At 40.8% G+C, this 22557-nt stretch overlaps 1 protein-coding gene across 4 annotated transcripts in view; it reads right to left on the reverse strand.

Moving 5' to 3' along the window:
* WT1 (WT1 transcription factor) overlaps positions 1-22557 on the reverse strand; it is a 48717-nt gene that overhangs the window by 13373 nt on the left and 12787 nt on the right. For 2 of the 4 annotated variants that reach the window (XM_066253878.1, XM_066253877.1), the window contains exons 4-5: positions 16670-16747; positions 15556-15606 (exon numbers count right to left, since the gene is read on the reverse strand). In XM_066253878.1, the coding sequence (XP_066109975.1) occupies positions 15556-15606; positions 16670-16747 (129 nt within the window). The remainder of the gene's footprint in view (positions 1-15555; positions 15607-16669; positions 16748-22557) is intronic. The other 2 variants (XM_066253880.1, XM_066253879.1) reach the window with 1 other exon arrangement.

Genomic DNA, 22557 nt, shown 5'->3' on the forward strand with positions numbered 1-22557 from the left:
GAGTGGGAAAGGGGAATCATCCACAAACACAACAGCCTTTAGAATCAGGGAAATTACGTCAATGCCTAAGACTGAAGAGTACATGCCTTATTCAAAGGGTTTTCATTCAAAATTTTTTAAAATCAGTATGCTAGTCAGACACCGTACAATGCATTAGGCCCATAGGCTGCCAGGGCTCAATTCCTGGACAAAGGGTCCGGGGCTTCCCCCCTTAATCTGGACAGAGTAACGTGATTAACACACCTAAGAGCACATCACTTCTTAGCACTCAGGTCAAAGAGGTCTTCCTCAGTCCAGTACAATCTCCATCTACAACCCTGACTCCAGTATAAACTGCAATTAAGGCAGGTACCTCCAACCTTGAGCCCAAAGATGTGACTTTTTTTTTATGACGTGACTTTTTAAAGCTACAATTCAGGACTACAAATTCCACTTCCAACTGTTGAAATCTTTTCGACTCTTGATTTGACTTCCAAACATTTGCTTTCATTCCTGTTTCATGTTATCTCTACATTTGAAAGCAGCTTTCCTGTTTTCATAAGAGGAAAAGATCTTCCCTCTGTTGTTAAGAACTAGTAGGTTTATAGTATGTATAACTTGTTCTCTGGTATTTGGAGAGTGATAGAATTCTAGGTTTCTTCAGGGGCTCCTGGAGGGAAGGCATCATAGAGAACCTCGTCATGTGTGGGGGTCCAGTCCAACAGAGCAGAAGTCATCAGCAGGAATTAACCCGAGACAGCGAGGCTCAGGAAGCCGGTGACTTAAGATGGTCAAGTGAAACCAAGCTTTACCTCAAGGGAGACCAGCCTTAAAAACTTTCAGTTACGGCCCTGGCCAGTTGGCTCAGTGGTAGAGCGTCGGCCTGGCATGCGGGGGACCCGGGTTCGATTCCTGGCCAGGGCACACAGGAGAAGCGCCCATTTGCTTCTCCACCCCCCTCCTTCCTCTCTGTTTCTCTCTTCCCCTCCCGCAGCCAAGGCTCCATTGGAGCAAAGATGGCCCGGGCGCTGGGGATGGCTCCTTGGCCTCTGCCCCAGGCGCTAGAGTGGCTCTGGTCACGGCAGAGCGACGCCCTGGAGGGGCAGAGCATTGCCCCCTGGTGGGCAGAGTGTCGCCCCTGGTGGGCGTGCCAGGTGGATCCCGGTTGGGCGCATGCGGGAGTCTGTCTGACTGTCTCTCCCTATTTCCAGCTTCAGAAAAAAAATACAAAAAAAAAATACAAAATACAAAAAAAAAAACCTTTCAGTTACTATACTGTGGATGAATCAAATAAAAATTAGGGTTTCTAGAGGTCTGGAGCCATAGGCCTTCCAGGAAGGGCAAGGAGCTACCAGCCTAATAAAGAGATTTCTGGAACCAAACACACACCTTCCAAATAAAGGAATCACAGAGCCTTGGAGAGCTGTGGGGTAAAAATTCATTTTGACCCAGAGATGAGGGAGTTATCATTCATGGAGCTGATACAAGAAAGAAGGTTTTAGAGCAGAGTGTGAATCCCACTGACCAACCAACTGAGAGACCCATATCTCCGTTAGGGTACAAACACATATAGTGGTTTGATCCACCTTAAACCCAGATACTGAGAAAGAAAGTACAGGACCCCTGGCACTGTGCACAACAAGGCACGTGTAAGCCTGAGTAAGGCTGGACTGTCTTAGGAAACTGGTGCTTTATAAAACGTTTTCATGGTTTTCCGTTGTATTACCTAGTAAATTTCTCTTTGACAGATAAGATACTTGACCAGCTGAATGACAGGGAAAGGAGATTTGATGACTCCTTGGCCAAGGTCATCAGGGATTTACCGAGAGGTGGAATGAGGGCAACTATGGTTCAGAGAAGAGCCAGTAGGCTGGTGGGTCTGGTGGTGGCACGTGGAGATTTGGGGAAGGAGGCTCAGCGCAGTGTGACTGCCTCTCCCTTCCAGCCACTAGAAATCCCTCACCAGCTTGGTAAGCATACTTGAGACAGCCCTCCTGGTTTTGTTGTGCAACTAGGTACAAATCATTCATTCAAGTATTTAGCCCATAATTCCCTATCTTGCCCACAAGGACATCAAAAATAACGAGCAAATTTTTTTTTGCAATCAAGAGTCATTATGCTAGTAATTCCACCACAAAAAGACACAGACCTGAGCATTGCCTTCTGTGTGGTTATCGTACTTTAGTTCCTAATGATCGTCCTCTTTCCCACATGCTCCCAAAGACCTGGCCGAGTAGCTTTCCCAAGAATTCAGGCTAACCTCACTGCTCTTTGGTTTCCAGAATTCACTGTCTTTTTTTTTTTTTTTTACTACTTGAAAACTGAGACATTCACCTGTCTTAACTCTCTTGTCACCTCTCTTATTCTTCCTGAATTTCCAGATTATTAGCCAAGGGGCAAAATTGTTTTATGTCTATGTTAAACTGGTCTGAGTATAAAGTTGGTTCTTTTTTTTTTTTTAAAGCAGTCACAAACTCAAACATGCCTACAGGGGCCAAGTAAGTAAGAAAAATAAATGAAGGCAGCCCTGGGGAGCGAAATGGCACTGATCTGAGAGGGACAGCCCCCCCTGGCCACCCCAGCTTCCACCCCGAGGATCTAACCAGGACTCGGCTCAACCCACCAGGTACTGTCAGTAAGTGTGATCCTGGGACTACATATCTCTCCATTCACCAAGAAAAGTCAGGCATCTGCATTTTTATATGAGATCACATGAGTTTTAAATTCGGTCAAATAATTGAAAATTTGTAGAATCACTGTCATACAAAACATCCCCTCTCTCTCACTCTCAAAAAAAAAAAAAAGGCCACATTACATTTAGGGCCCACCAGGATAATCTCCCCACCTCAAGACCCTTAACTTGAGAGGCAAAAATCCCTGTAGCCAAATAAAACAAGATTCGCAGGCTCCAGGGGTAAGGCCCTGGGTATCTCTGAGGGTTGTTACTCATCCCACCACACTGAGGGAACCAGTTTATTCAGTTTCTTACAAGCATGTTCTCTCCAAGTTCATCTGAAAGACTAGTCCACAGGAACACGGTTCCCTCACCTGAAGGCCCGTGTTCCGGAACCACTTCTATCATTTCTTTGCTCCGTGGTCACGGGCGAATCCTCTACACGTCTCATCATCTGTAAAATGAAGCTAATAACCTATCTCACAGATCTGTTTGAAAATCAAAGAGGCCAGCTGTATAGGGGGGTGAAAGCTTAGTATCACTCAGCAACCTTATCCCAACGAAATGTTCAGGTCAACGAGCATAGGTGACCAGCAATCAAAAACTTATTCCTTGTATGCTTCTTACAAGCCTGATGATTGCGATCTATAACATCTACAGTTTTTATCCTCAGCACAACCCTAGGAGCCATTAAGGTGTAGCACCTGAGGCAAATGACTTAACTTCCCCTTGGCTTCCACTTCCAGTAAAATTAGAAAAGCAGCCCCATCCTTCATCCCCATCAGACTCTTACAGGATTCAGATGAAATGAAGTAAGGAAAGCACAATGCTGGGTGTATAGCACGCCCTCAGTACATTAACCATTACCTACTAGTATTATCCTCCATTTTACAGCAAAGAATACTGAGGGTTAAGGAGAGACTTAACCTCAGTATCTGAGTTATCTGCCCAAAGGCAGACACATGGCGTGTGGCAGAGGCGGGGCTGGAGGGCAGGTCAGCTCAGCGTTCCTTCTTTCAAAACTAGGGACACAATTCTGGTGACGCAATCCATCCTGGGTTCACGTCTATCACCCTGACATCTGAATGATTCCTGGCTGTTTTCTCGCAGATTGTGAATGAAATTAAGCCTGTTGAGAGTTTTTTTCAAATGCAGTGGAAGTGGAATAAGAGTAGGAGCAATGAGGAGGGACGAGTTCAAAATATTCAATCTTCAGGGCACTTCATCTTCTATTCTGAAGCGCAATATTTATTTGGTGTAAAGAATGTGTGAGGCACACCGATGGAAATAGTTTGCTTAGGTGGGATAAAACAGTTAAAACTGAGCACAATTTTTTTTTCATTCTTTCTACCTAACTGGGAAAATAAGCAGGAGAATACTCCTTGTGACTTTATTTCTGGCAGTGGGAGTGGACTGTACATTTTCTTAAACAGCTTTACAATGCATAAACTTGTGTTCTGAGAATGTAGGCTTTTCCTAGATGGTTTTAAAATACATAATCACTTGTCCTTAGAAAGTTTGCAAAGGGAGAAAAATGTTCCTCATATAACACAAATTATGAGCCTGCTTCATGCTAAAATCTTGTACACTGAGGTTTGTTTGGCCCAGAACAAACTTAACGTTTGAAGAGTAGCTTCTTTAGAAATGATTAATTTTGATATTCCACAGGCACAAAAAGATTAATAAAAAGGAATTGAGGTTTTACAGATGAGGAAAACCAGAGCCGCCCTGAAATCCCTTATCAACAGAAGAGGTTCAAAAAAAAATGAGGGGGGGAAAAAAGAGCATTTTGAAGACAATTAACATTTCATATGAATATTCAAAAACCTTAGCCTGTGATTTCTCTCTTCACCCCTTGTCACTGGCCAGGTGGGCAACCCCCCATCTCCACCTCTGTCTTCTCACCTCTGCAGAGATTATCAGATTGAAGGAAAGCACCTGGGAACTCTTGTGTCTCAAAAAAAAAAAAATTGGAATTTACCCATCATTCCCTCTTCTCTCTCTCCTCCTGATACAGAGGCTGACATCTGAGATGTGTAAGTGCTTGATTCCTTTTCATTTGGAAAATACCCTTTGCTGCAAGCTTGGAGAATTATCACACCTGTCTGAGGGGAACGATCAATGAAAAACCATGTTAAGGAAGTGTGCTTGGAGATGAGGCTGGACACACCACCATCCCTCGATTATTATTGCCAAAATAAAAGAAACCAAATTTAATCAAGCCTCTAGATCAACCTGTATAATCTATTGAAGCTTTTAGATCTAACTCTCTGAATACAGGAAGCACAAATAGATGGACGCCCAGTGTTATAAGATTGTAAGAGGAAGCTATCATCAACAAATCCAGAGATGGAGGAACAAGATGGGTAGAGGGCGGGAAGGACAGTTACAGAATAAAAAACAGACTTGAGAGAGAACAACAAACAAAATATAACAAAACCAACAAAACAGTAAGTCTCTGCACAAACACTCACCGTACATAAGGATGTGCCAGAGGTAGTCGGACTTGAACTAATCAGTCCTAGAAGACGTGAGGCCCAAAAGCAAGAACTTCCTCTATGAAACCTCAGTGGTCATACAAGAATGCTTACGTTTAAAGCTTTAGTGAGTGAAAATATAATTTCCCTGTAGCCACAGTAATTTTAAAGCTCACTTTCATATCCATGGATAAGCTCTTACTTGGAGAAATGAGTGGATAATGGATTGTCCTTCAGCACATATTCAGAGCTGGGGGCCACCTGGTGCAGTTCAACATGCAGGTTATTTTATTCTCTGTTTGAGTATGATAAGCTAAGGCCAATATTCAAATAAAATTCACAATTCTGCACAAATATTGTCAGCAATGCCATCTAGTCATTCTCTTTGTGTAATTTAATCTTTTATAGTAGGACGATGACAAATCAATGATATATTACAAACTGAAAGATTATTCTCTCCTGAGAAAATAAAGAAAAAGGGCAAAAGATGAAGTTTCTTACCCTAATCTAGTACAGAAAGTAGAACCTAAAAATAAAACACTCAACTTAAATGTAATTGAGTTTAAAAAAACATAAATAATGCCTATAATCTGATAAATCAAAGGTATAAAATTTCCCCAGAATTGTAGTCCACAGAAAAGAATCGTTTATTTTTTTACTTAAAAAAATTCACCTTCCCTCTGCACTTAGGTGTTTCAGTTCAGTTCAGACCTCAAGAAAACTATGCTTTTTTTTTTTACTTTAACAGAAACAATATACTATTTTGTGTCAATTTTAATTTAAAGACACACAATGATAATAATTCTAACTATTGTACTTTACTTTTCCCATGGGCACTGCAAAGAAGGCTCCCCCATCAACTCCATCCTTCATTCATTTTTTATTCCAGTTTCATACATCTCTATGGCATTCACCTCCACATCTGATCTGGAGGAGAGGATTCACCCCACTTTCACTAATCCTGACTTTTCACATTATTGGGTCTCTCTTGCTTTGACCACCTTCCTCTGATAACACAATCCACTTTTCCTTTCAGGGAACCACCCCTCATTAATTCCACCCTCAGGCTCCAGGGAGGAGTACTTGCTTAGGGCTTGGCCAATCAGATCACTGCATTCTGTAGCCACATGACCCGATCCAGGCCAATCAGACTTGGCCTTCCCTGAGTCTTTTGCTGGAGTAGAACCATCAGCAAAAAGAGAGACCTTCTCCTTGAGCTCTTTTTGCCTCAATAGAGACAGCCTGCCTGAGAAGGCAGCCAGCACAGAGAAGAGCAGAGACAAGAGACAATGAAAGTGTTCTAATGACATTGTCTGAACTGCTGAATCCAGACATGGGGTTTTTTTCAACACAATACACTGGCCTTTGCCCTGCAGCTCAGTTGGTTTAGAGCAGTGGTAATCAACCTGGTCTCTATCGCCCACTAGTAGGCATTCCAGCTTTCATGGTGGGTGATAGTGGAGCAACCAAAGTATAAATAAAAAGATAGATTTAACTATAGTAAGTTGTTTTAAAAAGATTTATTCTGCCAAACAGTGAAAATCTGACATAAAGTACATGGTAAGTAATTATTATTATATGCTTTAACTTACTGTAACTCTGCTTTATAAATTTTATAAAGTTACTTCCTTACTTTATAAATCACCATTACTGTGGAACCGATGGGCGGTTAGAAAATTTTACTACTAACAGATACGAAAGTGGGCATAAAAAGGTATAAAAAGGTATAAAAAATTTTACTACTAACAGAGATACAAAAGTGGGCATAAAAAGGTATAAAAAGGTTGACTACCCCTGGTTTAGAGTATTGTCCCAACATGCCAAGGTTGTGGGTTCAATCCTGGGTCAGGGCACATACAGGAGTCAACCAATGAATGCACAAATAGGTGGAACAACAAATTGATGTTTCTTTCTCTCTCTCTCTCTCTCTCTCTAAAAATAAAAATCAAAAAATTTAATTAAACGCAGTACACTAAGCTGCTAAATTCCTCCTTTGACCTATGCTAGTTACAATTGGGATTCTGTCCCCTTCTACAGGAAAATTCCTGATTAATATGTAATCTAAAGGTCCTGATTATTATGTAATCTAACAGTTATTTAAAGGCAACTGGATTTATTTCTTCAACAAATATAGCAATACACGCTATTTATAAATAAATACTGGTCCCTTCAAAGTGTTGTCCTTTGGAAGATGCCCACTTGTTCCAACCATGCAAGCATTACTAAAATTTATTTATATTCCTCTTCTGAAAGTTTCCTTATAGTCATAGCTCATATGTCTCCACTTCCCATGCAGCACAGTCATTAGCAACTATTTAATAGGGGACATAGGCAGAATGGTTAATGGCCTGACAAAAATGCTTGTATAAATCAGCCCTTATGAACCATCAAGCTTTCCTCACCATTGAAATGGTACATAAACTTCCTCCAACTGACCTTTTTCTTTTTATTTCACACTCAGAGCAGAGCTAAAAGATATTTTAAATCCAGTTTGTCACAACAGATTGGGGAGAACATAATCCAAAAAAAAATACACACTATTTACTGACCCCTACTATTCGGAAGAATATTTTTAGGCATGACTTTCCTTCCTCCTTCAACACATACACACATAGGAACCCACACTCTCATAGAGCACCTCATCAGACCATATAAGAAATATCTGGATCACCTCTTACACGCAGTTTGATATTGAGGTCCTAGTTCATCAAAATCTCGATTTTATCTAACTCACTGAGTTCAATATCCTCAATGCTTTGCTCTATGACCAGAATGAAGGCCCCAAATTCACATGACAGGTGAATCCTGTATTTTACACGTTAAGAGGGAACAGAATCTTTTCATCCTGGACTCCCAAAGGCTCTCACCCAGCCTGCTCACACATTCTTGAATCAGAAAGATGTCCTCCAATCTGACTTTGGGTGGTGGGTATGCAACATAATTGAACGACAAGATAACCTGGACTTGTTATCTTTGAATATATGTATCCTGATTTATTGATGTCACCCCATTAAAAAAATAAAATTATAAAAAAAAAGAAAGAAAGATGCCCTCAATCATGCACAGAGCTCTTAAGACTAAGATTTCTCCTGCTTCTCCAGCTGAAATGGAGGCTTGTAGGTAGGAAAGCTGTGTGCACAATCATCTTTTCTGTAGGCCCACCCTCCAAACTGGTGTTAGCAATGCAATAAAACAAATCAAACAAACAAAAGTAAAGAAAGAAAGAAACAAACAAAAAACTTGTAATGCATCACACTCTCAAAGAGACTTTGAGGTCAGAGGCATTGTTGTTAAAAATCTTAAAAAGGAAGAAATTTTAAATACAGTCATCTGACACAACATAACACTTGAAAACAAATGTTGAGAAATAACCAAGAAAGGATTAAATTTTTTTCAAAAGTCCACCTTCTCCAAAATTAATTTTTAAACTTGATGCAATCCATTCAAAATTCTAATTAAGACTTTAAGAAATAAACTTGTTATTTTAGAATGATTTTAGATTTACAGAAAAGTTTCTAAGATAATACAAAGTTTCCATATGCCCACATACAGTTTCCTCTATTATAGTATTAACATCTCACATGAATATGGTGCCTTGTCACAGATAAACACTTTCTTTGAAATTAACCAAATGAATCTAAAGTTCATCTCAGAATAAACAAGAGATAATAGCTATAAATAGTTTTTTTAAAAAGTACAATGGTAAGGAACTATCAGATATTTAAACAGACTATAAAATTATAGCAAAAAAACAAACAAACAAACCAGTCTGATACTTGGCAACAAGAGCCAGACTGATTAAAAGAAGAGAAAAGAGTCTAGAAATGGATCCAAGGAATTTTATATGATCCAAGAGTTGATAGAAAACAATGAGAAAAAGATGGATTATTTAAAATAGTTTGAGCATACTAGTTAATCAGTGAGAAACAAATCAAGGTGAAATACAACTGCCAAATATAAAAAACAAATCAAAAAAATATACCAATAAATAAGTAAACTTTTCAAAAAAAATCCTGGGATGGGAATATCTCCTTAAGTATGATATAAAAGCCAAACATTTGAAACTATAAAATAGAAACTCTACTCAGCCATTATTATTCAAAAGCACTCATAGAAAATACATAATAGAATTACTGTGTATGTGTGTGTATGTGTGTGTAGTGAGAACGTTTAAGATTTACTCTCTTAGCAACTTTCAAGTATATAATACAGTATTTATTGTTGACTACAGTTACCATTCTATGCATGAGATGAAGTGACAGAGATATTACCTAACTACTATTGTGATAATCATTTTGCAAACCACTACTGTGATCATCACTTTGCAATATGCAACATGTGTACATTTTAAACTTATATAACATTATATATCAACTGTATCTCAATAAAGGTGAAAATATATGTAACAAAAAACAAAGGAACTAATAATATTTACACATAAATAAAAATTCCTGACAGGAAAAACTATTAACAGTTAAAACACAAACCAGAGGAAATATTTGCAGTAAATATGACTAGGAAAGGGTTAATATCTTTTTAAATAAAAAAAAAAACCCTTGGGCCCTGGCCGGTTGGCTCAGTGGTAGAGCGTCGGTCTGGCGTGTGGGGGACCCGGGTTCGATTCCCGGCCAGGGCACATAGGAGAAGCGCCCATTTGCTTCTCCACCCCCACCCCCTCCTTCCTCTCTGTCTCTCTCTCTTCTCCTCCCGCAGCCAAGGCTCCAATGGAGCAAAGATGGCCCGGGCGCTGGGGATGGCTCCTTGGCCTCTGCCCCAGGTGCTAGAGTGGCTCTGGTCGCGGCAGAGCGATGCCCCGGAGGGGCAGAGAATCGCCCCCTGGTGAGCAGAACGTCGCCCCTGGTGGGCGTGCCGGGTGGATCCCGGTCGGGCACATGTGGGAGTCTGTCTGTCTCTCCCCATTTCCGGCTTCAGAAAAATACAAAAAAAAAAAACAACCCTTGTAAATCAATACTGTTACTAGATAAACTATCCCAATTCCTAGCTAACTACCTCACACTTGCTCACAGAGCCTCTTCTCTCTCAAGGACATTCATTGTTCCAGCAATTCTATCCCCTCCCATCATCAGTTGGAGGTTTTTTACTTTATTTTATTTTGCCTCTTCTTGATCATTCTCATGAGAAAACAAACACAAGGGTACTTCCTTCTAAATATAATAAAGCAAACCACCTTCTCCCTCTGCTCTGTCCCCATTAAGCTAGAACCCCATTTCTTTGCTCCGATTTGCAGCTAAATTGCATGAAAGTACGGTCCAGTTCATCTGCTGCTAAGATCTCTTTGTCCATCTCTGTCAGGCCTTTTTTCTCTAAACTTTCCTGAGGCAACTCCAGTTACTAGATTGGTAAATGTTTCCAGATTTTTTTCCCTGCAGATAAAGACATACCCTAATATGTTTTTAAAAATTATTTCTGGGTAGAGAGATAACAGATAACTTTTCTTTTTTCCTTTATAATGTTTTGATACTGTCTGAATTTTTTTTTTAAATAGTAAGTCTGTGTTACTTTTATAATCAAAGGGAAAAAGTTTTCATTTTTTTATGAAGTCACCATCTTAGCCTTAAGAACACTATATCAGTGGCTTTGTCTTTAAAATGAAGTATTATTAATAAATAAAGCCAGAATAAATTACCTTGTTTGCTTTTAGTAGGGAAAAAACACTAAAATATATAGTAACCCTTATTTCAGAGAAACATTTATTTGGATGACTTTTAATTAATATAGCTTCCCTATCAATGTTTTTCTAGCTAGATGATCATTCTTTTTTTTCTTGGGTAGATGACAGAGAGGAAGATAAATGCTAAGTAGAAGGTCTCACAAGGAACTAAAATGGGGTCACAGACACGAAAGGTCCAAATACTCCTTTGGTTCATGCAAGATGTCCTCCACTCATGAGCTACATGCTATTCCCCTCCAACACACACACACACACACACACACACACACACACACACACCTTTATCAGGAGACTGGAGTCCTAACTCACCCCACCTCCCCTCCTGACCTTGAGTCCACTATGTGCCTCACTTCCAGGTTGGCCCTCCACCCCCACCCTCCCTTTCTATCTTTCCTACCTAGCCCCTTTCTTCTCCTGATCTGAGCAAACCTGTCACTCTTCCTCGCTTTGACAAGAACAAAATAATTCCTTGCTTTTAAATAAAACAGTTAAAAGCATAGTGTGGTGACAGTAAGTCTATAAAGCCCCATATATTTTTTATGTAAAGTATTTTTAAGAGGGTGACAATATTTTCAAAAAGGCAATGCTGTCATGAAGGTTGAGGCAGAACATTGGAATAACCAATAGCTACACGTTTGCTGAATTCCATCTAAGTGGAAGCCAACCACCTGTCATAAAAACAGAAAATGTTACAAAACATATATGTATACAGAGAAAAAGGTCTCAAGGCAGATGCAAAATAATAGTAGTTTCACTGCTACATATTTGTATTTTCTAACTGCTCTATGATGTATACATATCACATAGGTAATTTAAAAGTTAAATGTGATACATCAAAGAATATGTGCCTAAGGAGAAACAGGTGGGGAAGGTGAACAATCAGGGAGGAGGACGACGGGCAGCGGGGCAGTGAGGGGCAGTGAGAAGCGCAGACAAGGTAACAAATGATTTAGCCCACTCTGAGAGGAACAGGGGCCTGGCTTCAACTCAGAACCTCCACCTCTGCTCCGCAAGCCCAGGAGTCCAGTGCTCTGTTCTACACTGTGGCTAACAGCCCCTAGCCAAGGCCAATCCAAGGCGAAGAACTGCTCCTTCCAAGGCATCAATGTAACCATTTATTTAGAAGGAGAACTTAACAGTTGTGCTGGGGGTGGAGGCGGGGGGCATGCTCAGGAATGCTGATGTTCACAGAGCCACTTCTCTCCACCTTTGCTTTCGCATCTCAAGCTCCAGGAGTCACTTAAAAGCAGACTATGTATTTTCAAGAAGTAAATCTCTCGGACGAGTACCTTATGTTCATGAGCCCGAGAGGGAAGGTGCTGGGCTGTGTATTGGAATTCCCGCCAGAGAAGACAGCTATCTGTTTTGGCACCGGTGCTCAGGGATGAGGCCATGTCTAGCGGGGATTTTCTCCAGATTCGACAACCTTGGCCCTACCTAACCGCGCAGCTTTGTTTGCACCATACATCACTCTTCACGAGTCTTTCGTTTTTCCTTTCAAGCATCCACAGGTCAAATACTGTGTGTTCCCAGCAGCCTGTGAACTTCTTGGACCAGCAGAGGGACATTCATTTTGCTCAGCACTCCTTTAACATTTCTATTGTGTTCGATTTCCCACTCCCCTACCCACGTCCCCAGAGAATAACTTCTTCCTTGTTTTAATAACTTGGACCACGGTCAAGGTTGATGTGTTTCTCCATTTTGCAGGATATTTTCTTCAGGAGAGACAAAACAGAGGCTAACAGAGTAGCCAAGGCTGGTGAGCAGCCTTAAAAAAATCAGCAGCCATTAGGAACATAGAAAATGTTTCTCCTCCCCCCCCCAAAGAAATAAAAAGCAGACAGCGCAAGGCACCGTAAACAGAATGATTCGTAAAGGTGGACAAATACTTAGAAAGGGTCCCCAGCAATTTTTTCTTTCAGTGACCCACTTTAAAAATCTAATTTCACTTGTTTGTGGGTGAGGTAAAGGGTCAGAGGTAAGAGTGGTTCCATAAACTGTCTTCCCTTTGACTTAAAATTGAAATGCAATATTCTCCCATTCGAGGTCATAAAAACAATTCTGGTCTCAATAGGCACACAGAGATGAGAAAATGAGTAAAGGGAGAAGGAGACGAGAGTAAATCAGTGGCAAGAGTATCCTCTCCTCCCCGTTGTATCATGTTTTCATCCCGTCTTCCCTACACTCTCCCTAAACTCTCAACCCCGCCCATTAGACTCTCACCGCTCCCTGACTTCTAATGAACGCTGTCTCTGTGGACTTCTTAGGACAGGAGGAAACAAGCCTATGCTTTTTTTTTTTTTTTTTTTACAAAAGTAACATTTTCAAGGAAAGAAGACATGAACAGATATTTAGTGGGGGTTAGTCTGAAGTACATGATCTTTTAATAAAAAATTGATTATGCCTCATTTTTATGAGCGACATGGGAATTTTATCTTTCTTCTCCAAAACATGAGTCAAACCTCCAGTTTTCCTGTTATATATCTACCTTGTCACCATGATATTTCTTACCACTAATTTCAAATAGTGTCACGACACTAGTTACGGACTAAAGCAAAAAAAACCAAAACAGTAATTTCTCTTTTTCTTATGAAACATCTCTTCTCAAATCTATTTTCAATATTAACAGTATTTCCATACCATGGCAAAAGAAAATAAATTCGGTATCACAGAGAATAATGACACCTACCCAGATGATGTCCACTTTGGGGAGAAGCCAAACTCGCTACTGGAGTAACAGAGTCAGTTGAATCCAGCCCTCAGCTGTTCATGGGCTTGGAGGGAGAGCTAAGGAGTAAGAGCTAAAAGAAGGGCAACCTGTGGGTCATGACTCATGCGTGCTTTGTGAAGTCGATCTACACAGCACCACCACTGTTTTAAAAAACTATATGGAGTCAAGTAGGAAATACTGGCATGCAGAGCATGGAGTAAGGGTAAGTGCTCTTTTGTGAAAGTCTGGGTTGTATGGGTACACCGGAGCTCAGGGTAAAAAGTATTTCTACTGTGGTCACATCTAAAAAGCTTAAGACAGGCCAATCTAGGGCCCAGATCTAGTCAGACAGAAATGAGTTCCAACATGGCTCTGCCACTGACTCCCTCCCTGAACTTGGTTAGGTGGCTTAATCTATCCAGGCTCCTCAGCTGAAAGACGGACGTGACCATAAACCTAAAATTGTCAGAAGATCAAAAGAGGAAACCTATGTAGAGCCACTCACACAGGGCCCAATAATGTTAACATCCATCCTTAGATAAACGTCCACTTCACAGATGGAAGCAGACATGACCTGACTTACGTTCTGAACGGACAAATCCAGTGTGAGAGATGTTAGTAAATTAGACACCTTTTCTGCTCTCCCAAGAGTTGCTCTTCTGTCAGACAACCTATTAGGGCCATTTGATTTTTTGATAACAGCTCTCTGAAAGAAATTAGTATTCTAGAAATACATTTAGATTTCAGAAATCTTTTTGCAAAATGTAAGCACCAAAAAATAAAAAAATGTAAACACCAGACCAATGAAAAAAACTCTTCCAGTTTTTTTTTTTTTATACAGCCTTGGAGGAAAAAAATTGTTCACACTTTGTGCTTCATCCTGACAATGTAGCTTCTGACTTGCTAGCAAGTGACTCATATCACATGTCTAACAACCTTAAAAGATATCAAAATTACCTCAACATGGAAAGACCCAGATTCAAACAGATGCCAAGATTCCTTATCTGTCATTTTGTAATCCAGCAAAAAACAAACCCTGTATTCTACTCGGAAGAAATTTTTAAACACTGTAACATTCGCACTTCACAATCACGTGTTTTCCATTCCTGGCATTTAGGTTAGGGGGAGCTACTGAAGTCAGAGGTGCGAAGAGAGGAAGAGAGGAAGAAGCCCAGAAAGGAAGGGTGGGACCAAGAAGCCAAGAAATATAGGACAGGTTGAGAGTAGGTGGAAAGATGGAGTGCTAAAATTATCAGCAGCCCCTCGAATGGAAGTGAGGAGAGAAAAAAATCAAATCAACAGAAAGTTTCTTATTTTGAGGTCTAGAGAGAGAGACCTGTGGAGATTGGGATAAAAAAAAATCAGGGGTGGAGGGAAAGAGGAGGATCTAACAGTAAGTCTTAAAAGATGACAAACAACTCTACAGGCTATTGAAGAACGATCCAGAAAACAGGGTTGAGCCAGCAAAAGAAAGAAGGAGGAGAAGAGGGAGGATGGTTCTTGTGTCCAAGCAGAGAACATGAAATCAAAAGAAATTGCTACAGAAATGTCCTCGGGTACAGCTACAGGACTGGGGAAGAAGGCACAGATGTTTGGGAGTGAAAAACGCTTTGCAGAAAGTCTGGCCACAGACTTGGGGTAAAAAGTAAGTTTTCCCTTAGAGATTTAAAGGTAAATGGAGAAAATGCAAGCAAAGTATGACTGAAAAATTTGATCGATCTGACAGGAATATGGGTAATGCCTCAAATCTAGTGTTTTGTGAAATATTCCCAAGCATCATTCTATTATAAAAACTGTTTTTGCAGGAGTATGTGTATAAGAAATGTCACCACCTCCATTTTTGTTCATTACATGTCCTCGATAAATAAGAAGAGGCAGAAAGAGAGAGATGGGTAGATTCTCTTCCCATCCCTGTGCACCGCTCACTGCCCTGATCACCCCTTGTCCATCCTAAACCCTGCATCGCCCCCAGGCACCGCCAACAAGGCCTACGCCATTGGCCATCATCGCACGGTCCACTCACTTGCTCTGCCCTTCTGTCCATTTCACTGAGCTGGAGCTCCCAGCAGCAACTCTAGAAGAGAAGAGAGGTGGGGGGGTGGGGAATGGAGCATGCATGGCTCTAAAAGCCCCCCCAGAACCCAGAATCCCATAAGAAGCCACTACACACAGAGAGATGTGAAGCTAGCTGTCTAGTCAAGAGTGCTGAACTAAGTTCCCAATCCCACTGGAGCCGAAGGTGGAGTGAGAAGCCCCACGGGGAGACTGGAAGGAGCCTGGGCTTGCAGAATCAGATCTGGGCTTGGTGTCCAGCTCTACTACTTCATCTGATGTGACCTCGGGAATGAGCTTAACTCTCTGAGCTTGATTTACTTCTCTGGAAAACAGGCTAACGGTACCTAGGCTTCACAACGTTGTTAGGAGGATCAGACGAGGTGACCTAAAAGATCATCTGATGTATCACAGAAGCTTCGTGAGTGTCATACCCGACTGACTATCAACTCAGACTTACTAGAAAAACTAAAAGCAAGGGTTTGGTTTTTTTGTTGTTGTTGTTGAAAGCAAGTCCTACCTGCTTTCCTTTGTTCATTTTCGGGTGCTACAAACTGCCCCTACCTATATTTGACACTGGGTTCTCCCCACTGTGGGTGCATTTCAGGTGTGAAGAAACCTGTTGGTGCGACCAGGTACGAGAGCATTTGATCCCGGATTGTTCAAAATCATCATCTCCCAAATATAAATTTAGACCCTGAACTTGGTCAACTCAAAGCATTTCTTGATAAAAAGAATGTAATAGTTAACATCTGTGATATCATTAGTGAAACATAAACATTAAAAGAGGTTAAATGGACACAACTCTGAAGAATTTTTAAAAACGCAATAAGTAAAGGCCATCTTCCGTTTTCCCAATATTCTCAACTCCCTTGTTCCAAACCAAAATATCCCGTTTCTATGACTGAAAATTTAATACTTGAACACAAACCACCAACGTGGGGTGGGAAGAAAACATCCTGATTCTACAAAGAGCTTTGCTTATTCTAAAACAGGACTCTTTTCATAAGTTATAAAGCATTTTTTAAATGGTTCAAACAGGTGGACGTTACTGTTTAAGGGCAAAGGAATAGAGACAACCTTACCCCTTTAATGTGGCTCCTAAATTCATCTGATTCCAGGTCATGCATTCCAGCTGAGAGGTCATCTGGTATAAATTGTCACTGTTAGAAAAACATAAGAGTTAGAAACGCATAACGACAAAAAAATAAAAGTGCAATTGTCTCTTCAACAAGCAACGGGAGTTTTAACTTTCGAGCACAGCAAAAGCCTCCATGTGTTCCAGAAAGACAGAACACACAATTCCGAAATCATTTTCATTTCATCCCACTGATTGCTGCACTGCTATTCACTTCACACACAGCAGAAAGGATGTGAGGGTAATTTGGAAGCCTTTAAAAAAAAACCCTCAGTATAGCAAACACTGAAGTTTCTGAAGAGGTATTAAACCTTTGAAGGGAAGAGGCTAAAGGGAGTGAAACTTTGAAAGGCAACACAGACTGGATAACTCAACATTAAAGTTAAAAGCCTGGAGCTGAAAGTAAAAAGACAGCAGATTAATTATTCGTGAAAAGACCATTAAGTTGTTTTAATCAAAGGGATAAGTATCATGTAGATTATGAGGACCCGAAATGTCAGAGTGATGGATGATGGATGGTCTAATACTCAAGGACGTGACAAGCAAAAGAAAGAGGATGATCAACTCTATGTAGAAGCTAAAGGAATTATTATCTATAAATTTTACAATCCTGGCACAATTAAATGGAACTTTTTTCTAAAAGCCCCCAACCCAGTTCTGTAAAGTTGGATGAGGGAAAACAAAGGCTGATCATTTACTTTAAGACACCCCCCCCCGAAAGGAGAAATACATTATCATGTAAACCAATCAAAAGTTGTTCTCTCCCTTTCACTTTGCACATGCAACTCTTACAAACATCTTTATTTCGTGTGTTTTTAAACATGACCCTAAGTGCAGTACAGAAGAGCAATCACATCCATTCCCTGAAATACATCCCTTCAAAGTATTCTGCATGTGCAACTCTTTTAAACATTTTTAGTACATGTGTTGTACTTTTTATTTATTCATTTATTTTCTATTTATCTTATTCCTAAAAAAAAAACGAGCACATAAACTAATCACTAGGCATCTCCTAAATTACCAAGCCCTATTTAGGAATAAATTTAGTCCTGAACTGAAATGGTTAATTATGAAATTTGAAACCCCAGAGATTGATGGTTTGTTTGGGAACCCTTGGTCTAAACACACTACAGAAGAACATTTCCACTCTACCTTCATGGCAGACGTGAAAGAAAAAAAAAAAAAAAGAGTAAGAAGCTTTCAGTATCTAATGTGCGATATCAGATTGCAAATTCTGGACAATCTCCATCTTGTCATGGCATTCCTTTGGGTTGCTTCATCCATCGGGCCGAGGCAACACCAAAGTTTAATTAAGAGAAGGTTTTGTCAGGCCAACCAAACTGGGAAAATACAGCACCTCGGCATAAATGAATACTGTGCTCTCTCTTGGCATCGCTTGATAAATCATGGTAGAGTCTATCTGCGTCTCATATAATCACTCTGAAATTATTTGGAACTCCTTAGTGGCGGGTGCACAGGATAAGGAGAAAATCAGATTCCAGAAGGGGGAATTTTTACCTATGAAATGAGAAGTGACTTCAATCTCAAAGTATGTGTAGTTTCATTAGTCAGTGTATATCTGGACCCCATCATTCATCCCCATGTCTCGCTGGCTATTATGCTACTACAATATCCTACATATCAATGAAAAAAAAAAATGATTAGTTTCTCCTGCAGCTTCCCGGTTTGCAGCAGCGGCCGGTGCTGGTCTGTGCCACTACGTTTCTCAATTCCACGAATTCTTGCTGTTAAGGCCAGTGTAATTAATTCCTGAAGGACCCCAATTTTTATTAGAAGTGCCAGCCTGCTGCATTTAATACAGGCGAGTGTCTTGAACTTTCTTTGGGTTGACAGTTCATTAATAAGCAGCCTCCCCCACAATCTCTACTGGTTTTTGTTCTCTTGCACCTTTTCATCAAGCAATCCATTTATTAATCTTGTCATTAATCTCAGCCAACAGGCATTGTATTCCCCAGGCAGCTCTATATTTTTGTCACTGATTTTTTTAAAAATCGTTCTCCAACTAAAATCACTCAGCTCCAGTTGACAATTTTCCTAGGTTCTACCAGGATGTGAGATCTTTCTGGAAATCATTTCATCCTTGCGGAAAACTAAGAAAATCTGAATTTTTAAGAGGGCTGAGAAACAAGATGAGTGACAGACACATATGGGTTAATGAGTCCCAAATAGCTAACTTTATATATTTTAGGAATTTTCTCACAGATTTAAAGAACAGTCCAATAGGTTCTTAAAGTAGTACTCCCCAAAAAGAAAATATTTTTAAGAAGACTTTCTTGGCCTCCACAAAACAAATTCTCTCAATTATAAGGTTCTGTTTTACATATAGGCATCTTCCTAGTAGGTGCTTACTAAATACTCTATACTGCCTTGTCCAACATGGTAGCCACTAGTAACATGTGACTATTGAGCACTTAAAATATGAATAGTGCCACATGTTGAAATAAGGCTTGGGCTATACTGAGTTAAATAGAATGTTTAAACATTAATTTCAGTTTCTCTTTTCATGTGGCTAGTAACAAAGCTCAATTTATGTTCATAGCTTGCACGATGTTTCTGCTGGACAGTGCTATTCTATAAATTTTAAGATCTTGAGCAAATTGAGCCAATCATTTCGGCTCGCTGCACCTCAGTTTTCTCATCTGTCAAATGGAAACATTAATGCCAATCAGTCTAACTTTACAGAGATGTCGTAAAGCTCTAATAATGGCTCTTTGAGAACTATACAGATAAAATATATTAATTTTTCAAATCTGTCAAATTTTGCACAACACTCTCACACATCTCCAGTATTCTTCACAGCAGCTGTGAGGCAGCTATGAGGCAGGTAGAATTATGATCCCCATTGATCAGGAGGACCTGGGCTTGGAGGTGCCCAGTGCTGACCTCCTGATGCCTCCACCCCCACTCTGCCCTGCCCCGCCCCTTTGAAAGCTTCAAGCATCATTTGGCCTCTGAGCCTCATCTTCTCACTACCATTTAAATAACAGTAACAATAATATAATAATAATACAGACAAAAATCTGGAAGTGAGAGAAAACATACACAAGGAAGCATCATAACCTATTTTGTCTCCAAAAAGTTACAAGATGCCCAACACATCCTCTTGAGCTAACTCGGGACAGCATACCGAGATCCCAGAAGGAATCCCACTTTGTGATTTTAGTGGTCCTAATAGCCTAGTTTGTAAAACTTCTGCAGGGGAGAGAAGGTGGGATGGAAAGAAGACACTTTCCGAAAATCTCCAAGCTACTGATAGGTTTCCTGAGGCCAGCGATAAGATCAGAGCACAATTTTAACCACATCCTGCCTTCTCTTGGCTGGGGCTCCTCAGCAGTTCAGTCAGTAGGCTTGGCTGGCACACTCTTTCAACTGGAAGTCAGTGACAATAACTGCTGCTGGGGAGAGGACAAAATGTGAACTTGAGCTAAAAATATTGGGCCCACGCATGCCCGGGCTCTGATCTCTTTGGGCAATCGGTCAACACCCAGCTTTCATCGTGAAAACCCACAAAAAGAGGCAGCACTGGTCAAAGAATATATAGCCTCTGACAAATAAAGCAGCTAATTGTTCAATAACCACGGTAGGTGTCAACCACCTCATTCCCCAAGGAGATCAGATAAGCAAGTGGTTTGGCTCAGGACGACCACAGTGGTCACGTAGGCATCTCGGCCCCCGTCTAACTCTGTCTGTTCGGAAGTGAACTCTGAAATTGCAAGCTGCCAAAATATATTCTGAAAGTCGTGGTGTCCTTTATATTATTTTTAAGTAGGCTTTTAAAAAAAAAAGTCACTTGCTTCCTATGTAAGAAATGTTTGAAGTTGAAGGCAAGAGAAAGAGGAAAGAAACTTCTATAACTGGGATTAATGCAAGCTGGAGTAAAATAAAAGGAAGTCAGTCCTAGCAAAGAGGGGAACTTAAAAGGAAGTCAGTAGTAGATCATATAGAGTTTGTTTTGGCCTGGACTGCAGTATTACTGAGTTCTCGACCTCTACACAAAAAGAAAGGAAGAAGAAAACCCTGGGCTATTATCTGGACCAAAACTCCTCCACTCTTCAGATTGCATGTGTAATTCAAGTACAGTTTCATCTTTAAGTGTGTTTACTATATTCAGCAGAACAATGCAGAAAAGTTCATGTCACCACTGGAATAGAACCATTGAACCCGGCAGAGACTGGAGTTACCTCTGCCAAACAGTTGCCAGCTGGCAAAGTAGCATTTTTTTTTCCAATTACAGTTTACATTCAATATTATCCTCTATTAGTTTCAGGTATACCGCAGAATGGTTAGACAATTACAGATTTTACAAAGCGGCCCCCTGATATTTGAAGCACCCGCCTGGCCCCATACAGTATTACTGACTCTAGTCCCTATGTTGTACTTTACATCCCTGCAACTATTCTGTAGCTACCGATCTGTCCGTTCCTACTTCTCAATCCGTTCACACTTTTCACCCAGCCCCTCAGCCCCACACCTTGCAAAGTAACATCTTGGTGGAAGAAAAGATTGTCCCCAGAGGGGGGGGGGGGGATGATTTTTTTTAAGCCAAACAAGAAAAAGGCAAACATAACTGACATCCGTGATCAGAATTCATGCCGTTTCCACCGTCCGCAGTCACAGCTCTGCCCCACGCTAACAGAGAGGAACTGTGGGGCCGCCTCTACCGGATGACCGAGGCTCGTGTACTGCAGTCAGACTTCTATGCTGCCCTTTTCCTGCCTTCTTCCCTCTGGGGCGCCTTGGAGGCTGCCTGTTGAGACATTTCTGCCCAGCAAGCCATGGTGAATAATTATTTTACAGTCAATCTCTTGGTATTGTAATTTCTCTCAAGCTCACCAGTTAACCAAAGAAAAACCCACTGGGGATTCAACTTCTATTAATAAACACTTGGTCAGCACAAAAGTTGAAGGAATATTTGAAACAAGATGTTTCCCCCTCCCTGGAGACAAGTCCAATGCAAGCCTCTGGCTTTGATAACACTGCTACCGACCGCCGTGGAAACCGCTCCAGACTTCCTGCCTTCGTGCCTACCTGCGTAAGAAACGCATCCCAGTGTTGTGCTGAGTAAAATTTGCACACCGTGTAAAGCAGGGGTCCCCAAACTACAGCCCCGCGGGCCGCATGCGGCCCCCTGAGGCCATTTATCCAGCCCCCACCGCACTTCCGGAAGGGGCACCTCCTTCATTGGTGGTCAGTGAGAGGAGCATAGTTCCCGTTGAAATACTGGTCAGGTTGTTGATTTAAATTTACTTGTTCTTTATTTTAAATATTGTATTTGTTCCCGTTTTGTTTTTTTACTTTAATATAAGATATGTGCAGTGTGCATAGGGATTTGTTCATAGTTTTTTTTATAGTCCGGCCCTCCAATGGTCTGAGGGACAGTGAACTGGCCCCGTGTGTAAAAAGTTTGGGGACCCCTGATGTAAAGTGTACTTTACTACACCAGTGAAAACAGGCAACACTGGTTATGATTTTATTTTCTCGGGCACACACTTTCCTCTCATTTATGACTAAGTCAAAAACTAACCTAAAGAGTGGATTGTGAACCTCCCGGTGACCTGGATTCCCCAGAACCTCTGTGGATGCTAACCAGTTTCTCCCCTTGAAAGACAACCTACTGGTAACAGGGTCCGTTCTCCACCTCACCAATTATGAATCATCAACGTTCAATTAAAAAGAGTTCAGTCAGCAATTATTGCTTCCCAAATATCTAAAGGGCAAGAGGACACAGGCTCGTTTGTGTTGGTAACACCATTGCTAAAGAAAGATATGCAAACCACATAAAAGAGGAAAAAGAAAGGGAAACACCTAGAATGT

This window comes from Saccopteryx bilineata, chromosome 1 (assembly GCF_036850765.1).
Source record: "Saccopteryx bilineata isolate mSacBil1 chromosome 1, mSacBil1_pri_phased_curated, whole genome shotgun sequence".
Classification (NCBI taxonomy): Eukaryota; Metazoa; Chordata; class Mammalia; order Chiroptera; family Emballonuridae; genus Saccopteryx; species Saccopteryx bilineata.